The 15,785-nt window shown below is 41.2% G+C and overlaps 4 protein-coding genes across 8 annotated transcripts in view; 2 read left to right on the top strand and 2 right to left on the bottom strand.

Annotated features, from left to right (window-relative positions):
* Window positions 1-212, bottom strand: part of LOC104812374 (phosphoglycerate kinase, cytosolic) — a 3,226-nt gene extending 3,014 nt beyond the window's left edge. Inside the window, exons 1-2 of one of the 2 annotated variants that reach the window (XM_010539502.2) lie at window positions 121-212; window positions 1-37 (exon numbers count right to left, since the gene is read on the bottom strand). In XM_010539502.2, the coding sequence (XP_010537804.1) occupies window positions 1-11 (11 nt within the window). In that variant the 5' untranslated portion in view covers window positions 12-37; window positions 121-212. The remainder of the gene's footprint in view (window positions 38-120) is intronic. The other variant, XM_010539503.2, reaches the window with a different exon arrangement.
* Window positions 213-571: 359 nt separating this feature from the next.
* Window positions 572-6,975, top strand: LOC104812371 (ATP-dependent zinc metalloprotease FTSH 12, chloroplastic). The gene is made up of 19 exons (XM_010539499.2): window positions 572-1,247; window positions 1,636-1,820; window positions 1,897-2,123; window positions 2,650-2,927; window positions 3,145-3,222; window positions 3,307-3,549; window positions 3,657-3,797; window positions 3,896-4,063; window positions 4,260-4,372; window positions 4,506-4,722; window positions 4,847-4,918; window positions 5,037-5,156; window positions 5,241-5,357; window positions 5,458-5,634; window positions 5,768-5,887; window positions 5,976-6,050; window positions 6,187-6,294; window positions 6,393-6,473; window positions 6,599-6,975. Exons 1-19 carry the CDS (start codon window positions 822-824, stop codon window positions 6,674-6,676), a joined length of 3,024 nt encoding a protein of 1,007 aa, XP_010537801.1. The 5' UTR covers window positions 572-821; the 3' UTR covers window positions 6,677-6,975.
* Window positions 6,976-7,100: 125 nt separating this feature from the next.
* Window positions 7,101-9,572, top strand: LOC104812370 (DEAD-box ATP-dependent RNA helicase 36). Of its 2 annotated transcripts, none has more exons than XM_010539498.2 (6): window positions 7,101-7,849; window positions 7,964-8,249; window positions 8,377-8,611; window positions 8,700-8,781; window positions 8,869-8,967; window positions 9,245-9,572. In XM_010539498.2, exons 1-6 carry the CDS (start codon window positions 7,229-7,231, stop codon window positions 9,401-9,403), a joined length of 1,482 nt encoding a protein of 493 aa, XP_010537800.1. In that variant the 5' UTR covers window positions 7,101-7,228; the 3' UTR covers window positions 9,404-9,572. The 2 variants fall into 2 exon arrangements, with proteins under 2 accessions (XP_010537800.1, XP_010537799.1); XM_010539497.2 differs by having other exon boundaries at window positions 7,103-7,849; window positions 7,964-8,286; window positions 8,408-8,611.
* A 113-nt stretch (window positions 9,573-9,685) lies between these two features.
* LOC104812369 lies at window positions 9,686-15,384 on the bottom strand. 3 transcript variants are annotated; one of them, XM_010539494.2, is made up of 9 exons: window positions 15,159-15,384; window positions 11,787-14,716; window positions 11,627-11,707; window positions 11,257-11,409; window positions 10,995-11,158; window positions 10,753-10,900; window positions 10,483-10,605; window positions 10,294-10,381; window positions 9,686-10,136 (listed from the first exon to the last, which is right to left on the bottom strand). In XM_010539494.2, the coding sequence occupies exons 2-9, from the start codon at window positions 14,553-14,555 to the stop codon at window positions 9,934-9,936; spliced, it is 3,729 nt and encodes a 1,242-aa protein (XP_010537796.1). In that variant the 5' UTR covers window positions 14,556-14,716; window positions 15,159-15,384; the 3' UTR covers window positions 9,686-9,933. The 3 variants fall into 3 exon arrangements, with proteins under 3 accessions (XP_010537796.1, XP_019057948.1, XP_010537798.1); XM_019202403.1 differs by having other exon boundaries at window positions 11,787-14,711; XM_010539496.2 differs by having other exon boundaries at window positions 11,787-14,582.
* Between the last annotated feature and the right edge of the window lie 401 nt (window positions 15,385-15,785).

The following is a 15,785-nucleotide window of genomic DNA, read 5'->3' as shown; positions in this document are numbered from 1 at the left end:
TTTGTCGCCATGGCAGAGACCCCGAAAGACAGAGATGCTGCAAAAAGGAGAAAAAAGATGAGCAGATTCGGGAAATTGAGAGAAATCGGATGGGAGAATCTGGGAGAAAAGAGGAGGAACCTCACGATGATGAACCACAAGGAGATATGACCGATCTGAGAGTTTCGGCAAAATGTGGAAGACGATGAAAGGTTAATAGGAATGTTCGAGAAGTATAAAGCAGCGTAAACTTGACGCATCAATAAAAAAAAAGGAAAAAATCTTCGAGATAATTACGATTTTGCCATTGATCAGTCTCTTTGGATTCCACCACGACAGCAACGGTCCGAAATACGACAGTAACGGTCCGAAATGCGAAGCTCATTCGTTCTTGTCGGTCCATGGACTCCAATGTATTGGGCCTGTAAAACTATTAGGCCTGAAGATATTGGGCCTACAAAACTATGAGGCCCGAAGTTGTTGGGCCTAGGATATGGATGGGCCTAGCCCATGTAAATAATCAATTGGCTCGAGCAATGAGTTTCGACAATTTCCATGGTTTATTTCTTCTCCTGAACCAAACAAGCCGAAAATCACACTGATAGATAGATAAACCTCTTCAAACCCCCCAAACAAGAGAGAACACACTCCTGCTTCTTCTTCTTCTTCTTCTTCTTCTTTCCGTCGAAGAAGAAGAAAGACGTTCGATTGCGTGTGCCAATTTTTCCATCCAGTTCTACTTCTCACAATGCTGCGGACACAATCCCGACGGATGATTTCCTCGAATTTGCATTGATTTTGTCTCTCGAGCTTTTCAGCTGTTTTCGCCTTTGGATTCTCTCATGGAGGCTGCAGTTCCATGTAAGCCGAATCCTCTTATCTTTTTCTCAACGCCATTGAAGCACATACCAAAAAATCATGGCTTTCTTCGGTATCCGGTGAAGCATGGACGGGGAATTTCCCGGAGAAGACCCGTTTTCTGGGTCTATGCGTCTGAGAGTCCAAGTGGGTCGTCTGAGGATGGTGGTGAGTTTTCATGGGTGAAGTTGACTCGGTCTCTTCGGGTCGGGGCGGAGCGATTCCGACAGAAACTCGGAGACTCGGTGAAGAAGGAAATTGGGTTTGGCTCAGAAGAGGCAAGTACGAAGGCGAATCAGTTCTCCGATCGAGTTAAAGATGGTGCTAAGAAGGGTCAGGACGAGTTGAATCGGTTTAGGACTGAGGTAGTGCCCGGGTTTGTTGATTGGAACAAGTGGGAATGCTGGAAGGTAAGGCTTTTTCAGCTTCTTAGTAAAGTCTCTTGGCACTTCTCACAATTTACTCTACATCTCTGAAAATCTTCTTAAACATAGCAAACTTCAATGGAAGGATTTGATTTTGTTGTATATATCTTCAGAAATACTGAACAACATTTGTTTTATATCTCTTCATTGTGTAGATCGTATTGATGGAAACGAAAGTTTATAGTTAATGTGGGTAGAGATGGCTACTGTTTTCTTAGTCTGAAAGCGTATACTAGAACTTGAAAGTATCATTGTATTTAATTTTAACACTCCCGAATCAGTTCCATGGAGTAGTTATGTAGCTTTAAACTTCTATAGTCAGCAAATGTGATTTCTTACGGGGGAATTAATGAAAGAAACGATTTTGCATCAGGACATCAGGAACTGGGACGTTAAACGTGTTGCTGCCCTGTTCATATATGCTTTTGCATTGGTATTTTCTTGTCAAAGAGTTTATATTGCGATCCAAGCTCCCCGGTTAGAGCAGGAAAGAAGAGAGTTAACTGAAGCATTTATGGAGACTTTGATCCCTGAGCCATCTCCAGACAACATAGAAAGGTAAGTGCTTCCATTGTAGGGTTATTGATGTTGCTGCGAGACCTTTAGAATATCCTGATTCTGTCTAGCATTGCAGATTTAAGAAAGGTATCTGGAGGAAGACAACACCTAAAGGCTTGAAACTGAGAAGATTCATCGAAGGGCCTGATGGAACGTTTGTCCATGATAGTTCTTATGTTGGAGAAAGAGCATGGGATGAGGAAACAGAAGCTACAGAGGGATCCATCAAACAAATAATTGATAGCAGTGATAGGCTTAAGGCCGAGGCAAAGAAAAAACTTACCCAAGATCTGGGTATCTCTGGTTAGTGCATTTCCGTCTACATGGAACTTATAGATGCATGTTCTGGCTCGTTAATTTTGGCTTTGCATAGTTGCAGATCAAATGACTCCCTTATTAATTTGAGATCCACAAGTTTGGTGTATATTATTAAACCATCTTCTCCAGCTGTGCTGATGCGTAATAATCAATCCCATATTCGTCTCTTACCAAAACTGTCTTTACTACTGACTCCATGTCATAATCTAAAGAAGCTAAGATCATATTGCATTAATGTTAATGTTTGTCATTAGACTGTTTAATTTTAGCCTCTTGTATCAACGGTGTCATGTTCTAACCTGTATAAGAGCAACAAGAGCCTGTTATGTGAATGTTTAGAATCTTTAGCCTAGAGATTTGTTGTATTTGTTCAACTGCAAGAATGTTTTGTTCCATGAAGAAATTGACATAAAATTATGGAATGGGGATTCAATTCTCTTCCAACTGTCTATATATCTCTATTCCACCTAGTCTGTTGGTGATAGAAATTACTTTATCCTTTTTATGGTAGGTGAAATTCAGGAAAGTGTAGGAACATGGCGTGAAAGGCTTGCAATTTGGAAGGAAATGCTGGAAAAAGAGAAGTTATCAGAGCAGTTAAACTCCTTAAAGGCAAAGTATGTTGTTGAATTTGACATGAAAGAGGTAGAGAATAGTCTTCGAAAAGATGTTCTTGAGAAGACATCAGAAACAGAAGGAACTAGAGCTCTTTGGATATCGAAGAGGTGGTGGCGATATCGTCCTAAACTTCCTTATACTTACTTTCTTCAGAAGCTTGATTCTTCTGAGGTCTATTTCTAAACCTCTCTCTTTCTTGTTCTGCTTTAGGCATTGTAAGCTAGTTATGTCTGTTGACAATATGCATGACTTGTAAGTCTACCATGATGGGCATATATATTTGTAGCTAGAAAATGATATGAAGCTGACTTATTTAGGATATGACATTATATTTCTAGCTCTAACGCTTATTATTATTATTATGTGGTTTTGGTCTGCTGTTTCACAGGTTGCAGCTGTTGTTTTCACTGAAGACCTGAAGAGACTGTATGTAACGATGAAAGAAGGTTTCCCTTTGGAATATGTTGTAAGTAAAATGAAACTCGTAGCGTGTCAAGTGTTAGAAATGATTGATGTTATGTTCCATCTTATGTTTCTCTCATTTTTTCAGGTTGACATTCCCTTAGATCCATACTTGTTTGAGATGATTTCAAACTCAGGAGTTGAGGTGGATCTCCTTCAGAAAAAGCAGATCCATTATGTCATGAAAGTGGTCATCGCACTTCTACCCGGCATACTGATCTTATGGTTTATAAGAGAATCCGCCATGCTTCTCCTTATCACATCAAAACGTTTTCTCTATAAGAAGTACAATCAGCTGTTTGATATGGCTTATGCTGAAAACTTTATGCTGGTAAACTTTCATGACTCAGACAATCAGTGGCCTCATTTTTCTTAGTTTTTTTGTTTTCTTCAATTCTTTTCATTTTTTGATTGCATTTTTTTTTAATTCTCATCCAGCCAGTTGGAGATGTCGGCGAGACAAAATCAATGTATAAGGAAGTGGTATTAGGGGGTGATGTCTGGGATCTTCTCGATGAGGTGATGATCTACATGAGAAACCCAATGCAGTACTATGAAAGAGATGTGAAGTTTGTCAGGGTAAATAAATAGTCTTCATCCAGATTGATGTATGAAAAATGGATTTCTTGCATTAATCTTACTAGTCTAAAATCTTGTCTCCTTCTGTTTTGTGTCAGGGTGTGCTTCTTTCTGGACCTCCCGGGACAGGGAAAACTCTTTTTGCTCGAACACTTGCAAAGGAAAGTGGTTTGCCCTTTGTCTTTGCTTCTGGTGCAGAGTTCACAGACAGTGAAAAAAGTGGTGCTGCAAGGATCAATGAGATGTTTTCGGTTGCAAGAAGAAATGTAAATGCTCTTATTTACGTGCATAAAATTAAAAGCTTTATTTTTTTTTTATATATTTTAGAATTCTAATTGTGTGAACCACCTGATTGGTGTTCCTTCTTATGTCTATCTTTCTTCTGTATTTGCTATTATAGTGGATCTGATTTCGTGCCTAAGAATTTTGAATTAGTATCATAATTTTACATATTATCTTCAGGCACCTGCTTTTGTATTCGTGGATGAAATAGATGCTATTGCTGGTAGGCATGCGAGGAAAGATCCACGAAGAAGAGCAACTTTTGAGGCGTTAATCACACAGCTTGATGGGGAGTAAGTGGTTTCACTTCACATCGAGAAAGTTTATTCTTTTTTCGTTTTTAATTTCAACTGAGGTTAATGACTGGGTTCCCTTTAACCCAAAGCTTCTTCAGTTTGCATATCAAGATTCTCATACTACTTTCAGGAAGGAAAAGACTGGTGTTGACCGCTTTTCTTTGAGGCAAGCTGTGATATTTATATGTGCAACCAATAGACCTGATGAACTGGACCTTGAGTTTGTCCGTCCTGGACGTATCGACCGTCGTTTGTACATCGGTTTGCCTGATGCAAAGCAAAGGGTGCAAATATTTGGAGTTCATAGTGCTGGAAAGCAACTTGCAGATGATGTAGACTTTGCAAAGGCAAGTAGTGCTTTTGTTATTTATGTCTAAAATCGTTGATAGCTTCGAGCTATAAATCTCAATAAAACACCCGTATTTACTGATTCATGGTTACGTCTCCGGGTTTTCCCTTTTCCACATTCAGCTTGTCTTCCGCACAGTTGGCTTTTCTGGAGCAGATATTCGGAATCTTGTTAACGAAGCAGCGATTATGTCGGTATGTGATATTCTTATTTAGTCAACTTATAGCTGGATCTCAACTTCCCATCATACCTATGGAATGCTTAGGAAGCATTTTCCATGAGTTAGTAATATCCAGATTCATAATTTAACAGGTAAGGAAGGGTCATTCGAAGATATATCAGCAAGACATTGTTGCTGTGTTAGATAAACAATTGCTAGAGGGTATGGGTGTGCTTCTTACAGAGGAAGAGCAACAGAAATGTGAACAAAGTGTATGTACCGACACCTTTTCTACACTGTTTCGTAACATTGAAACTGAACTATCCCTCCTGATCACTTGAGTTATTTAACATCAGGTGTCTTACGAAAAGAAAAGACTTCTGGCAGTTCATGAGGCCGGCCATATAGTGTTGGCTCACTTGTTTCCCCGATTTGACTGGCATGCGTTTTCTCAGCTCCTTCCCGGTGGAAAAGTTCGTTTCCAAATTTTCTTGTTCAAATTCTATGTTATTATTTCAACATGTGTGGTTTGCGAGAGGGTGTTCACTGAAAGCCTTCTTCGAAATTGCACAGGAAACTGCGATATCTGTCTTCTATCCACGTGAAGACATGGTAGACCAAGGTTATACCACATTTGGCTACATGAAGATGCAAATGGTGGTAGCCCATGGAGGGCGTTGTGCTGAACGAGTGGTTTTTGGCGATGATGTCACTGATGGAGGAAAAGATGACCTTGAGAAGATAACCAAGGTAAGTGGTGCTTCAAGGAATTGATAAGGTGATCTTGCGGATGTTGTATAGTTCCTAATAACGGCTACTTCTCTTAACGAGTTTAGTGGCCCGTTTGAGTTAACATCTCTTTGTTATTGTATCATATCTTTAGATTGGTAGAGAGATGGTGATTAGCCCCCAAAATGCAAGATTAGGTCTCACACAACTGACGAAGAAGCTTGGACTGGTGAATCGACCTGATAACCCAGATGGCGAGCTGATGAAATTCAGGGTAATGCATTTAATCACACGTGGCCTTCTCTTTAGTGGGTAGTCTCTTATTCTCTCTCTTGTTCGTTAACTCTTTACTCTGCTCCCAGTGGGATGATCCTCATGTGATTCCAGCAGATATGTCGATTGAAGTATCTGAGTTATTCACCCGCGAGTTGACAAGGGTAATAATCTTTTTCTCGGCTCCAGAAACTCACCAAATTCAGACTGAAATTTCTGTGTGTGGATCAAAGTTCTAAAGCCAAAATGTAGATAGAATTATTGATACATTTACTATGTGATACTAAATGCCAATGACAGTATATCGAGGAGACAGAAGAACTCGCGGTGAATGCTCTGAGAGCAAACAGGCACATACTCGACTTGATCGCGGGAGAATTACTCGAGAAATCGAGGATAACCGGATTGGTACAGTTCCTGAAGTCCCGCGGGCTTTTGTGCTCTGACAGTAAAACCTCATTCAGTTTGACCAAGCAAATTTTCTTCTCCTCCTCTGTATCTTGTAGGAAGTTGAGGAGAAAATGAAGGGTCTTTCTCCTGTGATGTTTGAGGATTTCGTGAAGCCGTTCCAGATAAATCCCGACGAGGTAACGATTAGATCACTGTCTTGTTCATCCTCTTCTCCACCCGCTAAACCCGCCTCAAGAAACTCAAAACAGTAGCAGAATCTGATGATAGATATTTGTTCTTGGATTGATTTTGATCTGGTTAGGGGGAACCTTTGCCTCACAAGGATCGGGTGAGGTATCAGCCACTTGATTTACGTCCTGCCCCTCTTCACAGAGGCTAGAAGAAGCGTCTTGTTCTTTGCCTGACTGCCCCAAACGTTTTCAGCATTGTCAGAGTCTTGCTTTCAATCGAAGAAGAGAATTCACCTTAAAAGCTCGAAACTTTGTGCCGAGCAATGGCCATGGAGGAATCATCTGCAGTTGCAAATTCAGGACCTTGTCGTGCATTAGGATCGATCCTCTATATGTTCTTACTCTGTCTGCATCATATTAACTCTGTTTTGTTGTCCGTTGGTAAGAACTTTGAATCTGTTCTGTTGTATTATTAAATTACAAAATTTAGATATTTGTTTGACATAGATAGATAGAAATTTCCGTAAAAAAAGTTCGGATAATGTTTCAAGGCAGAACATAACCCTTTTTTTCATTCCTAACCGAAAAAAAAAAATAGGAAATTGCCTATATATAAGCACACCGATAAATAATTACTCTCTGCAGTATGAGGGTTTAAGGTTGAATCCTGTTCTACCATAAACCTCCTTGGGTTTCCCGGAATTCATCTCTGTTTTTTCCTTCATAAAGGCAGAAACTTTCGATTTTCCTTCAGTTCCAGAATGGAAGAACCCTCGTCGGCTGAGGGAGGTGGTATCACCATCATCGCTAAATCCCGCAAAAACCCTAGAGCCCAGCAACAAATTCTGCCCCGGAAACGCGATCCCGACCAGGATGTCCCCGAATTCGAGAAATTCACGAACCCTAACCCTGGCTCCGACGCCGCCGCCTCCTCGGCCTCGACGTTTGAAGGCCTCGGCTTGGCCGAGTGGGCCGTGCAAACGTGCAAGGAGCTCGGCATGCGCAAACCCACTCAGGTTCAGACTAACTGCATCCCTAAGATCCTCGCAGGCCGGGACGTGCTCGGTCTCGCTCAGACCGGAAGCGGAAAAACGGCGGCTTTTGCTCTGCCGATCCTCCACCGCCTCGCCGAGGATCCGTATGGTGTTTTCGCTCTCGTGGTGACGCCGACCAGAGAACTCGCGTTCCAGCTAGCGGAGCAGTTTAAGGCGTTGGGATCGTGCCTGAACCTACGCTGCTCTGCGGTTGTCGGAGGTATGGATATGCTGACGCAAACGAGGAGCTTGGTGACTCGACCTCATGTAGTCATCACCACTCCCGGCAGGATTAGGGTTTTGCTGGAACAAAATCCAGATATTCCTCCTATTTTCTCCAGAACCAAGGTGAATAAGCAATTGGGTTTTTTTGATAATCAACGTGTTTTCAACTTTTCTGCCATTGAGGCTTATATATCAGATTCTTAAGTCACGATGTGTTTCTGGTTTTGTGTTTGGCAGTTTCTAGTTTTGGACGAGGCAGACAGAGTTCTAGATGTTGGTTTCGAAGTGGAATTGCGAGCAATCTTCCAGTGTTTGCCTAAAACTAGACAGACGTTGTTGTTTTCTGCAACAATGACGAGTAATTTGCAGACATTGCTGGAACTCTCTGCAAACAAGGCTTATTTCTATGAAGCCTATGAAGGTCTCAGGACAGTCGACACTCTGAAGCAACAGTACATTTTCATAGACAAAGATGCAAAGGAATTGTATCTTGTGCACATTTTGTCCAAAATGGAAGAGATGGGTATTCGCTCTGCCATGATATTTGTCTCAACATGCAGGTCGTGTGTCATATACTCGTGCTGTATTATTAATTTAATGTTGACGGATATCTTTTTTTTTCATGACCGGTGTTTCTGGATCTGATTTAGACATTGTTTTGCGCGGATTTCATGGAAGCAGGACATGTGGACGACTAAGTCTCATGTTGGAAGAGCTTGAAGTAGAAAATGCTGCTTTGCATTCTTTGAATTCTCAGTCTAAACGGCTCTCTGCCCTTAGCAAATTTAAGTCTGGAAAAGTTTCGATACTGCTTGCTACAGATGTTGCCAGTCGCGGGTTGGACATCCCTACTGTTGATCTTGTCATCAATTATGATATCCCGAGGTAACTTTTGTTGAATAGTTCTCTTACCAATGTAGTAATGTACTGAAAAGCATATCAAAACCATGGTTTTTGCAATCTCATGTGGCAGATATCCGAGAGATTATGTTCATCGTGTTGGACGTACGGCTAGAGCTGGGAGAGGAGGTCTGGCTGTTAGCATTATCACCGAGGTAAATAGCATCTCTGTACCTATATAAAGCATCGGACTTTTCGAGTTCATATTCATGGGTGTCTCTAAATTAAAATCTTCTTTGCAGACTGATGTGGATCTTATCCATGAAATAGAAGCTGAGCTTGGAAAGCAACTAGAACTGTACAATTATAAAGAAATCACTGACAGTTCAGAAGTCACAAGGGTAAGAGGGATTCACTGTGGAATGCATGAAAGTTTCTTATCTTGTTTTAACCGCTCTGTTATTGTTACAGTTGAGGCTCATGCCTTCTAGTTTTCCTTGAAAAAACAAATGGGAATGAATCTATGTGTTATTGTCATGGACATTCGGAACATGATGATGACGCTTTTGATCCTAGTTAGTAACCCGCATTGCCTGATGGATAGATTCTGTTCCTACTGGTGTCACTTTTTCCATTTGCAACCAAGAACATGATCCTTATGGGGATTGACTATTGCAGGTGTCGAAAGCAAAACGGGTGGCAATGATGAAGATGTTGGATGAAGGATTTGAAGAGAAGGTGAAGGACCGGAGGAAACAGAAACGAAAGACTCTTGCAGAGAAAGGTTTGCTGAAGAAACGGAGCAAAAAGCGAAAAACTGCAGAAAAACCAGAGTGAATGAGAGCATCCTTTGTGAAAATCTATCACTGAGCTGCATTTTGATTAGCAGCTCCCTCTTTCTGCCTCCTCAGCTTTTGATTTATTTGCTCAAAATGTTCAACAAAGCTTCAAAGCTCACACTGGCCAGAGAATCAACGATGAACTGAATGCATTACCCTTTTTGACATTATTACTCTTGATGAATGTTATCTCACACAACCAAAGTTGGCAACTTTCTTGAATGTGAAAAAAAGCATGGGGACACTTGCACAAGAGAAAGAGAAATGTGAAAACAGAAGATGATATCTAATGTTGATATATTACCAAAAAAATATCTCTTCCTTTTTCATTTGTTTTTTCAGAAGGGTAAAAGAAAAAGAATAAGAGAAAGGATCAAGAAACTCCCTCTCCCTCCTTTGATCTAAAATACCAAAGTGGAATAAACCCAGAAAATAGAAAGAATGAGAACTGGCTTTCCTTTCCTTTTCTTCCCTTTCACATGAAAAAAAAAAAGCAACCTTCTTCCTTTATTTCTACCGTTTATTGTATCATTTGGAGGCCTTGTGGTGGGCGTGTGCTTTGGTATGGCTGGACGAAGCTGCATTGGACATGACACGTAAACGGTCAGCTATCTCGGTGAAGGAAGGTCTGGCCACCGGATTCGGAGCCCAACACTCCTCCATAAGCTCCATCCATTCCGAGTCACAGTGACTCGGTATCGTTGGCCTCAGTGTGTTATTCACTATCCCACCTGCATTTTCCGCCATTCCCCACCATAAGTTTTTGCAGATACTACAAAATGAATGCACCAAACTAATATATATATATATATATATATATATATACATATATACATACATACATACATCGGGTTTTGATTTGGTTTTTGAACTGATAAAAAAACTCACCTATGATGGCACCATAGTGCATGTTAGCGTAAGGTTCCTCTCCCGTCAAAATCTCCCACAAGACGATACCGAATGAGAATACATCAACCTGCAGAAGAGTTTGGATCTCGAATGTAGTGCAAGGAAATGCAAAAGAGTTTCCCTTTAAAGGTGCATCACGAAAAAAGTTCAAAAAAGTTGTAAACTTGCCTTCTCTGACACTTTGTTGCTACTGCCGTTCAGAAGCTCTGGAGCCATCCATGGAAGGGTTCCACGAACACCGCCAGATACCAGCGTATTTCTCTTGATTTTCGACAAGCCAAAGTCACCAACCTGAAAATAAAAATAACAAACGGGAAGTGTCAACACATGACAAATGGCACAAATAGAAAAGGGTCAGGGTGGGTCGTGTTCATTGAAAAGACGACATCTATGAATCTGACGGTGCATATGGGGTCGAAACCATAGTGTTTTCATTACCTTGCAGATAGGGCGAGAAGGATCTTTCAAGTTTACGAGTAAATTGTCACATTTCAAATCGAAGTGGACAATATTCTTCGAGTGCAAGTACTCCATCCCAAACGCAGCATCCATAGCAATGATTAGTTTCTTCCGGCGATCAAGGTACCTAAAAATTTGACCACCCAAATGATAAAAGAGATCTCTTACATCAAGAAATGTATTAACAGTGACAGCCTAAAGTCTAAGTTATTGAACTTTACCTATCTTTGCGGACTAAAACATGCCTCAGAGAGCCATCAACCATGTATTCTGTCACAGTAGCCAATGTTCCTCCAGGTCCATCTTGTACAACTCCATAAAATGCCACCACGTTCGGATGATGAAGCTTCGAAAGAATCTCAGCCTCCCGCCAGAATTCAACAGTCTAAGAACAAGACAGAAGCAATTTCCAATGATTTGGACATTCTCAAAAGATCTTTCCTTAAAATGACAATGCAGAAAACATGGTCAGAAGCACTTTACCAATCTCTCCTGCTCAGATGACCGTCCGGCAAAGCAACTCTTTTTTATCCTCTTGATGGCAACGTCTGATCCTCTCCATTTCCCATGATACACGGTGCCGAAAGTACCAGAACCAAGCTCCTTCAGCTCTTCAAGGTCATCATTCTTTATAATCTAATGACATTTTAGAACAGCACGACCAGATCAATCCGGTGACTTGTAAGTTTTAAATAAGTCGATTCAAGCATATTACGAGTAGATATGGGTAGAAGCCGAAAATTCATATACAGAAACATAGCAAAGAAAAACAAACACAAGGAATACGGGCGAAAAGACAAGGCTAAATGCAAGCACATAAATGAAACCAGTGTGAATCTCGGCCTGGTTTTACCTGCAAGGAATTGATATCAAAGTCCGCCAGAGATGGATCTAGAGGAGGAAGGCCAGCCTGCCTAAATTCTATCTTTTCATCCTATAAACAAGTAGACATGCCTGTTAATGAAGCTCATGGTTTTCCAATTTCCAGAATCAGAATATCAACAAACAGATACCTGTTTATCAAAATCTGATGTTCTGAGATTCTCCACCATAGCGCTGAACTCCTCACTCTCCATGACCTTCATCTGTCCATGCTTGTGATCAGGGGGAATGGTATCATCACCAACCCTACCCCTAGCAGCACTATCATCCCCATAATCTTGACCTAAATTCATCTGTGAATCAGTAAGATTTATGGAAATGCCAGCTGTAGTCACTGGCGTAATGTGGTGTAACTTAGAGATATCTCCACCATCTTTAAGTTCAGCTGGAAAGCCGGAGCCAGTTTGGTCAATGTAAGAACCATCTCCTTGGCTAAACTGCTCCTCTGCCAGCTTCTGAAAATATGACCAATTTTTGGGATCTTGATTCTCCACGTTTAAGCTTAAACCAGCTCCATCATGCCGATATTGAAGATCACCGGTTGTATCCTCAGAAATTGCCTTTGAAAATATTTCAGAAAGGAAATCCAGTGGGAATCGATCATTGATGTCAATAAGAATATCTCCCTGCTGCGAAGCAGCCACACCCGAAGAAGCTGGATCCACAATTGAGTCTACATGGCTCATACCGGGAGTTTCAGTTTCAATGTCTGGAGTATTCAAGATTTTGCCCCTGTTTGCAGTATCAAAGTTTGGAATTCTATGCCTCGACCCAGAGTCCAGGGCTTCATCCGATGCACTTACTTCCTCGGAAATTGTGTCCACATCTTTGTGCATCTGAAGGGTAACATCGTGAACCATTTGAGAATCTTCACGTGACTTGCCATCCAATTCGTTTTCCAGATCTTGCTGCCCAGCATTCAAATGTGAATGGGACATTAGTAACTGAGAACCTAAAGAATCATCAGACTTCGACAAGCGATTTAGCAATTCTAACTGTTCACGGGGTATTTTCTCTGAACGGTACACCCTCTGTAGGGGCTGTACAGGTTCAGGATAGTTAAGGTCGATCAAATTTGACTCCGAGTCGATGTGAGCTGGACCACAGGCACCACTTGATGTTGAAAGCTGGTCATTATCACCAGATGCAGGAGGAACCTGACCAGCAGTAACGGCATCACGGTAGGTAGCAGGCTTCACAGGATTGTTCTGACGGGTATCCCTTCTCGGGGGGAGTAAATGCAAGTCTTGGTTAGGTACGGCTGTGGAAACTGATGCCTCTAGAATTTGACTGTTACTCTTCACCTCATCATCACCCATTTGAGCAGGATTTTGGTGGTCGGTTCCCAAAAGATGAGAGTTTTCAGGCTCTACACCTTCATGAAATTCTGTATCATGTTTTACGTTAAGCTCTTTCACAAGCATTGGTGCGTTTTGAGGTGTGGTGCCAGGATATGGCTGCCCTTCAGTCCAGCCGCCCTGCTGATTAACAACCCCTTGGAAAGGCATAGAACTCTGATGATGGTGTACTGAAAACAGTTCCCTTTCTCCATGCTGAACTACATGCCCATATAACGGGGGATATATTCCATAGGAACTTGACGAACTCGGTGGGATAGACTGTGGATATTGAAAAGACGTACTTGGCAGAACAGACTGGGAATACTGAAGTGAGGAACTATGTGGAATGGACTGGGAATACTGAAGAGTGGAACTTGGTGGAATGGATTGCTGATACTGAAGTGAAGTATTTGGTGGTGGAATAGATAGAGAATACTGAAGTGAGGAACTTGGAGGAATAGACTGAGAGTATTGAATAGAGGATGGCGGGAAACCAATACCCATTAACTGTGAAGTAGGAACTCCAACAACATTTCCAGCACCACCATTGGTCTCCTCAGAGTGCCTTGCATCCAACTTGGCTAAATTGTTTGAAGAAGAGCCTTCCATCCCATGAAGCATTGAGTTCCTTCTTGATTCGATGTCCATTCCATTTACAGCTACAACATATCGGAACTCAGAATCACGGCCACTTCTGTTCATTCCAGAGTTAGCATTGTCCAAATCACTAATGGAGAACAGAAACATCCTAAGCTTTTGAGAACCCCCTCGGTTTTCCATCTCATTGCACTCCTCTATCATATTCTGGAGATCCTCGTCACAAGAAACAGACACCAAAGCATCGAGATCTTCCCCAGGAAGCTGATACTTCATAACATGAGCTTGGTCATAGATAACAAGAATTTTCTGCTTGAGTTCCTGCCAAGATATGTCCTTTCTTATGGAAATGATATGTGTTTCACCTCCAACATATCTAAGCTTTGAATCACCCGGACGTGGAAGTATTTTCCCGCCAAAGCTGCAAAGGACCTTCATTTTTGCTGTTAAACTACCCGACACTGAAAAAGACGCATACCCATGTAAATTCTCTTGGCTACTACCCTTACTTAATGAAACTTGTGGTCCTGGCTGCATATGCCCAAGTCTATTCCCGAATTCATGAAGGGAAGAGTTTGTCCTTTCATACTCCCTCATTCCATTCTCCACCATACTCAACCTTGAAACATCCGAACCACACTCAGATCCTGTGTGGCTGATGCCCAGAATGCCTTTTAGCTCCAAATAACCTGTGGTGTAATTCACGTCACCAGCGGTAGGGGCATTCGAAGACCTTTGAGAATTTACCCTGTCTCGCAAAAACTCGAGGGCAAATTCCTCTCCTGTTTGCATTGAATAATTAAGCCCCGGCCTAGCATCTGAAGCATTCGACACGGAAGGTCGGGCATTTGAATTCATGCTGCTCATTTGCTCGGGCATAAAACCCTGAGAGACAGACTCATTTCCAAATCCAGGTTCCATGCAAGAGTGCTGGAACAGTTGTTGAGGTCCAGGTTTATCCATCACAACAACAAAATGCTTCAACTTACCCTAATTGACATATCCAACAAGTTAGACATATTTAACCAGAGGATCATATGAAAAAGTAGAAAACTTTGAGATAGAAATTTGCTTCAGCACTCCTTTGAGAAGGCAGAGTAACCGCACAGCGGCCAATAACTAAGCTGCCACAAAAGAGACGGAGAGAAACAACATGATTCAGCTACATGGGAAAGATATATAAAAATTGCAGCAACAATCATCGAGCCATAACGAAAAAAAATGCACTTTTTCATACTTTGAGAGGAACAGAGCAACAACGCTCTACGAATTCATCCGAATTGTTCATATATAGACCATTCTGTATAAATAAACAGAGCAAAAACTTCAAAATATATTCCATCATATGCTACGACACGAAAAACCAAACATTTTCCAGTCACCTGCTTCCGAAATAACCAAAACCACAACCTTTATTCCAACTAATCCAAAACCAAAACCTCCCATTAATCAAAAAACCCAAAACCCTAACTGAAACCAATACGACGATTCAACCGTATCACACCGATGCAAATAACTTGAAATCAAACCCGAATGCTCGAGGAAAGGAATAGGGAAGACGCATACCAACACGAAAGATGAAAACTTTACGCGGAGCTTAAGAAGGACTAAGCGAACTAGCCATGGTTTCACTCGAAAAAATCTCTCTGCTCAAAGCTCAATCCGTATGCAGTGAACGAAGAATACATCAAAACCCTAATTTCACCACATTTTCTCTCGTTCCCTTCCGACTTTGCCCCACCTTCCTCAAAAGAATGAAAATCCTTTTCAAGACAGCAAGAGTGTCAAAATTACCAAAACTGTCGGCTATATATTGAAATTTAAAATATTGTAATATGTATGTGTGTATATATATATATATATACGTGTGTGTAAACTAGGGGTGTCAAACGAGCCAGCTCGGATCATTTTGGGCTCGGCTCATTTGGCTCGGATCGTTTTGGGCTCAGCTCGTTAGGCTCGTTTTCTAACGAGCCAGAAAAACCTCAGCTCAGATCGCTCACTAATTTTCCGATCTGAACGAGCCGGCTCGTTGAGCCAAGGATATATAATATTTTTTATTTATATTTATTTTAAATATAATTATAAATTTAAATAAATACATAAAAATTTATTAAAACACCAATATCATTTAATATTTTCAATTATCACCATCATAATAATTAGTATATTTATAATATCATATAAATAATA

Source organism: Tarenaya hassleriana, unplaced genomic scaffold (assembly GCF_000463585.1).
Source record: "Tarenaya hassleriana unplaced genomic scaffold, ASM46358v1 Cleome2, whole genome shotgun sequence".
NCBI classification, from domain to species: Eukaryota; Viridiplantae; Streptophyta; class Magnoliopsida; order Brassicales; family Cleomaceae; genus Tarenaya; species Tarenaya hassleriana.
Note: the sequence above shows the minus strand (reverse complement) of the source record. Positions and strands in the feature narration are given on the sequence as shown.

What these genes read in the sequence shown, in the direction of transcription:
- LOC104812371 (XM_010539499.2), top strand. Translation starts at nt 822, where the DNA reads ATGGAGGCTGCAGTTCCATGTAAGCCGAATCCTCTTATCTTTTTCTCA. An exon ending in ATGCTGAAAACTTTATGCTG is followed by an intron (nt 3,550 to 3,656) that starts GTAAACTTTCAT and finishes ATTCTCATCCAG; the next exon opens with CCAGTTGGAGATGTCGGCGA. An exon ending in ACCTTGAGAAGATAACCAAG is followed by an intron (nt 5,635 to 5,767) that starts GTAAGTGGTGCT and finishes TCATATCTTTAG; the next exon opens with ATTGGTAGAGAGATGGTGAT.
- LOC104812369 (XM_010539494.2), bottom strand. Translation starts at nt 14,555, where the DNA reads ATGGATAAACCTGGACCTCAACAACTGTTCCAGCACTCTTGCATGGAA. An exon ending in CTTCTCGCCCTATCTGCAAG is followed by an intron (nt 10,606 to 10,752) that starts GTAATGAAAACA and finishes TTTTATTTTCAG; the next exon opens with GTTGGTGACTTTGGCTTGTC. An exon ending in GCAACAAAGTGTCAGAGAAG is followed by an intron (nt 10,382 to 10,482) that starts GCAAGTTTACAA and finishes ACTCTTCTGCAG; the next exon opens with GTTGATGTATTCTCATTCGG.
- LOC104812370 (XM_010539497.2), top strand. Translation starts at nt 7,229, where the DNA reads ATGGAAGAACCCTCGTCGGCTGAGGGAGGTGGTATCACCATCATCGCT. An exon ending in CTATTTTCTCCAGAACCAAG is followed by an intron (nt 7,850 to 7,963) that starts GTGAATAAGCAA and finishes TGTGTTTGGCAG; the next exon opens with TTTCTAGTTTTGGACGAGGC. An exon ending in ATATTTGTCTCAACATGCAG is followed by an intron (nt 8,287 to 8,407) that starts GTCGTGTGTCAT and finishes TCATGGAAGCAG; the next exon opens with GACATGTGGACGACTAAGTC.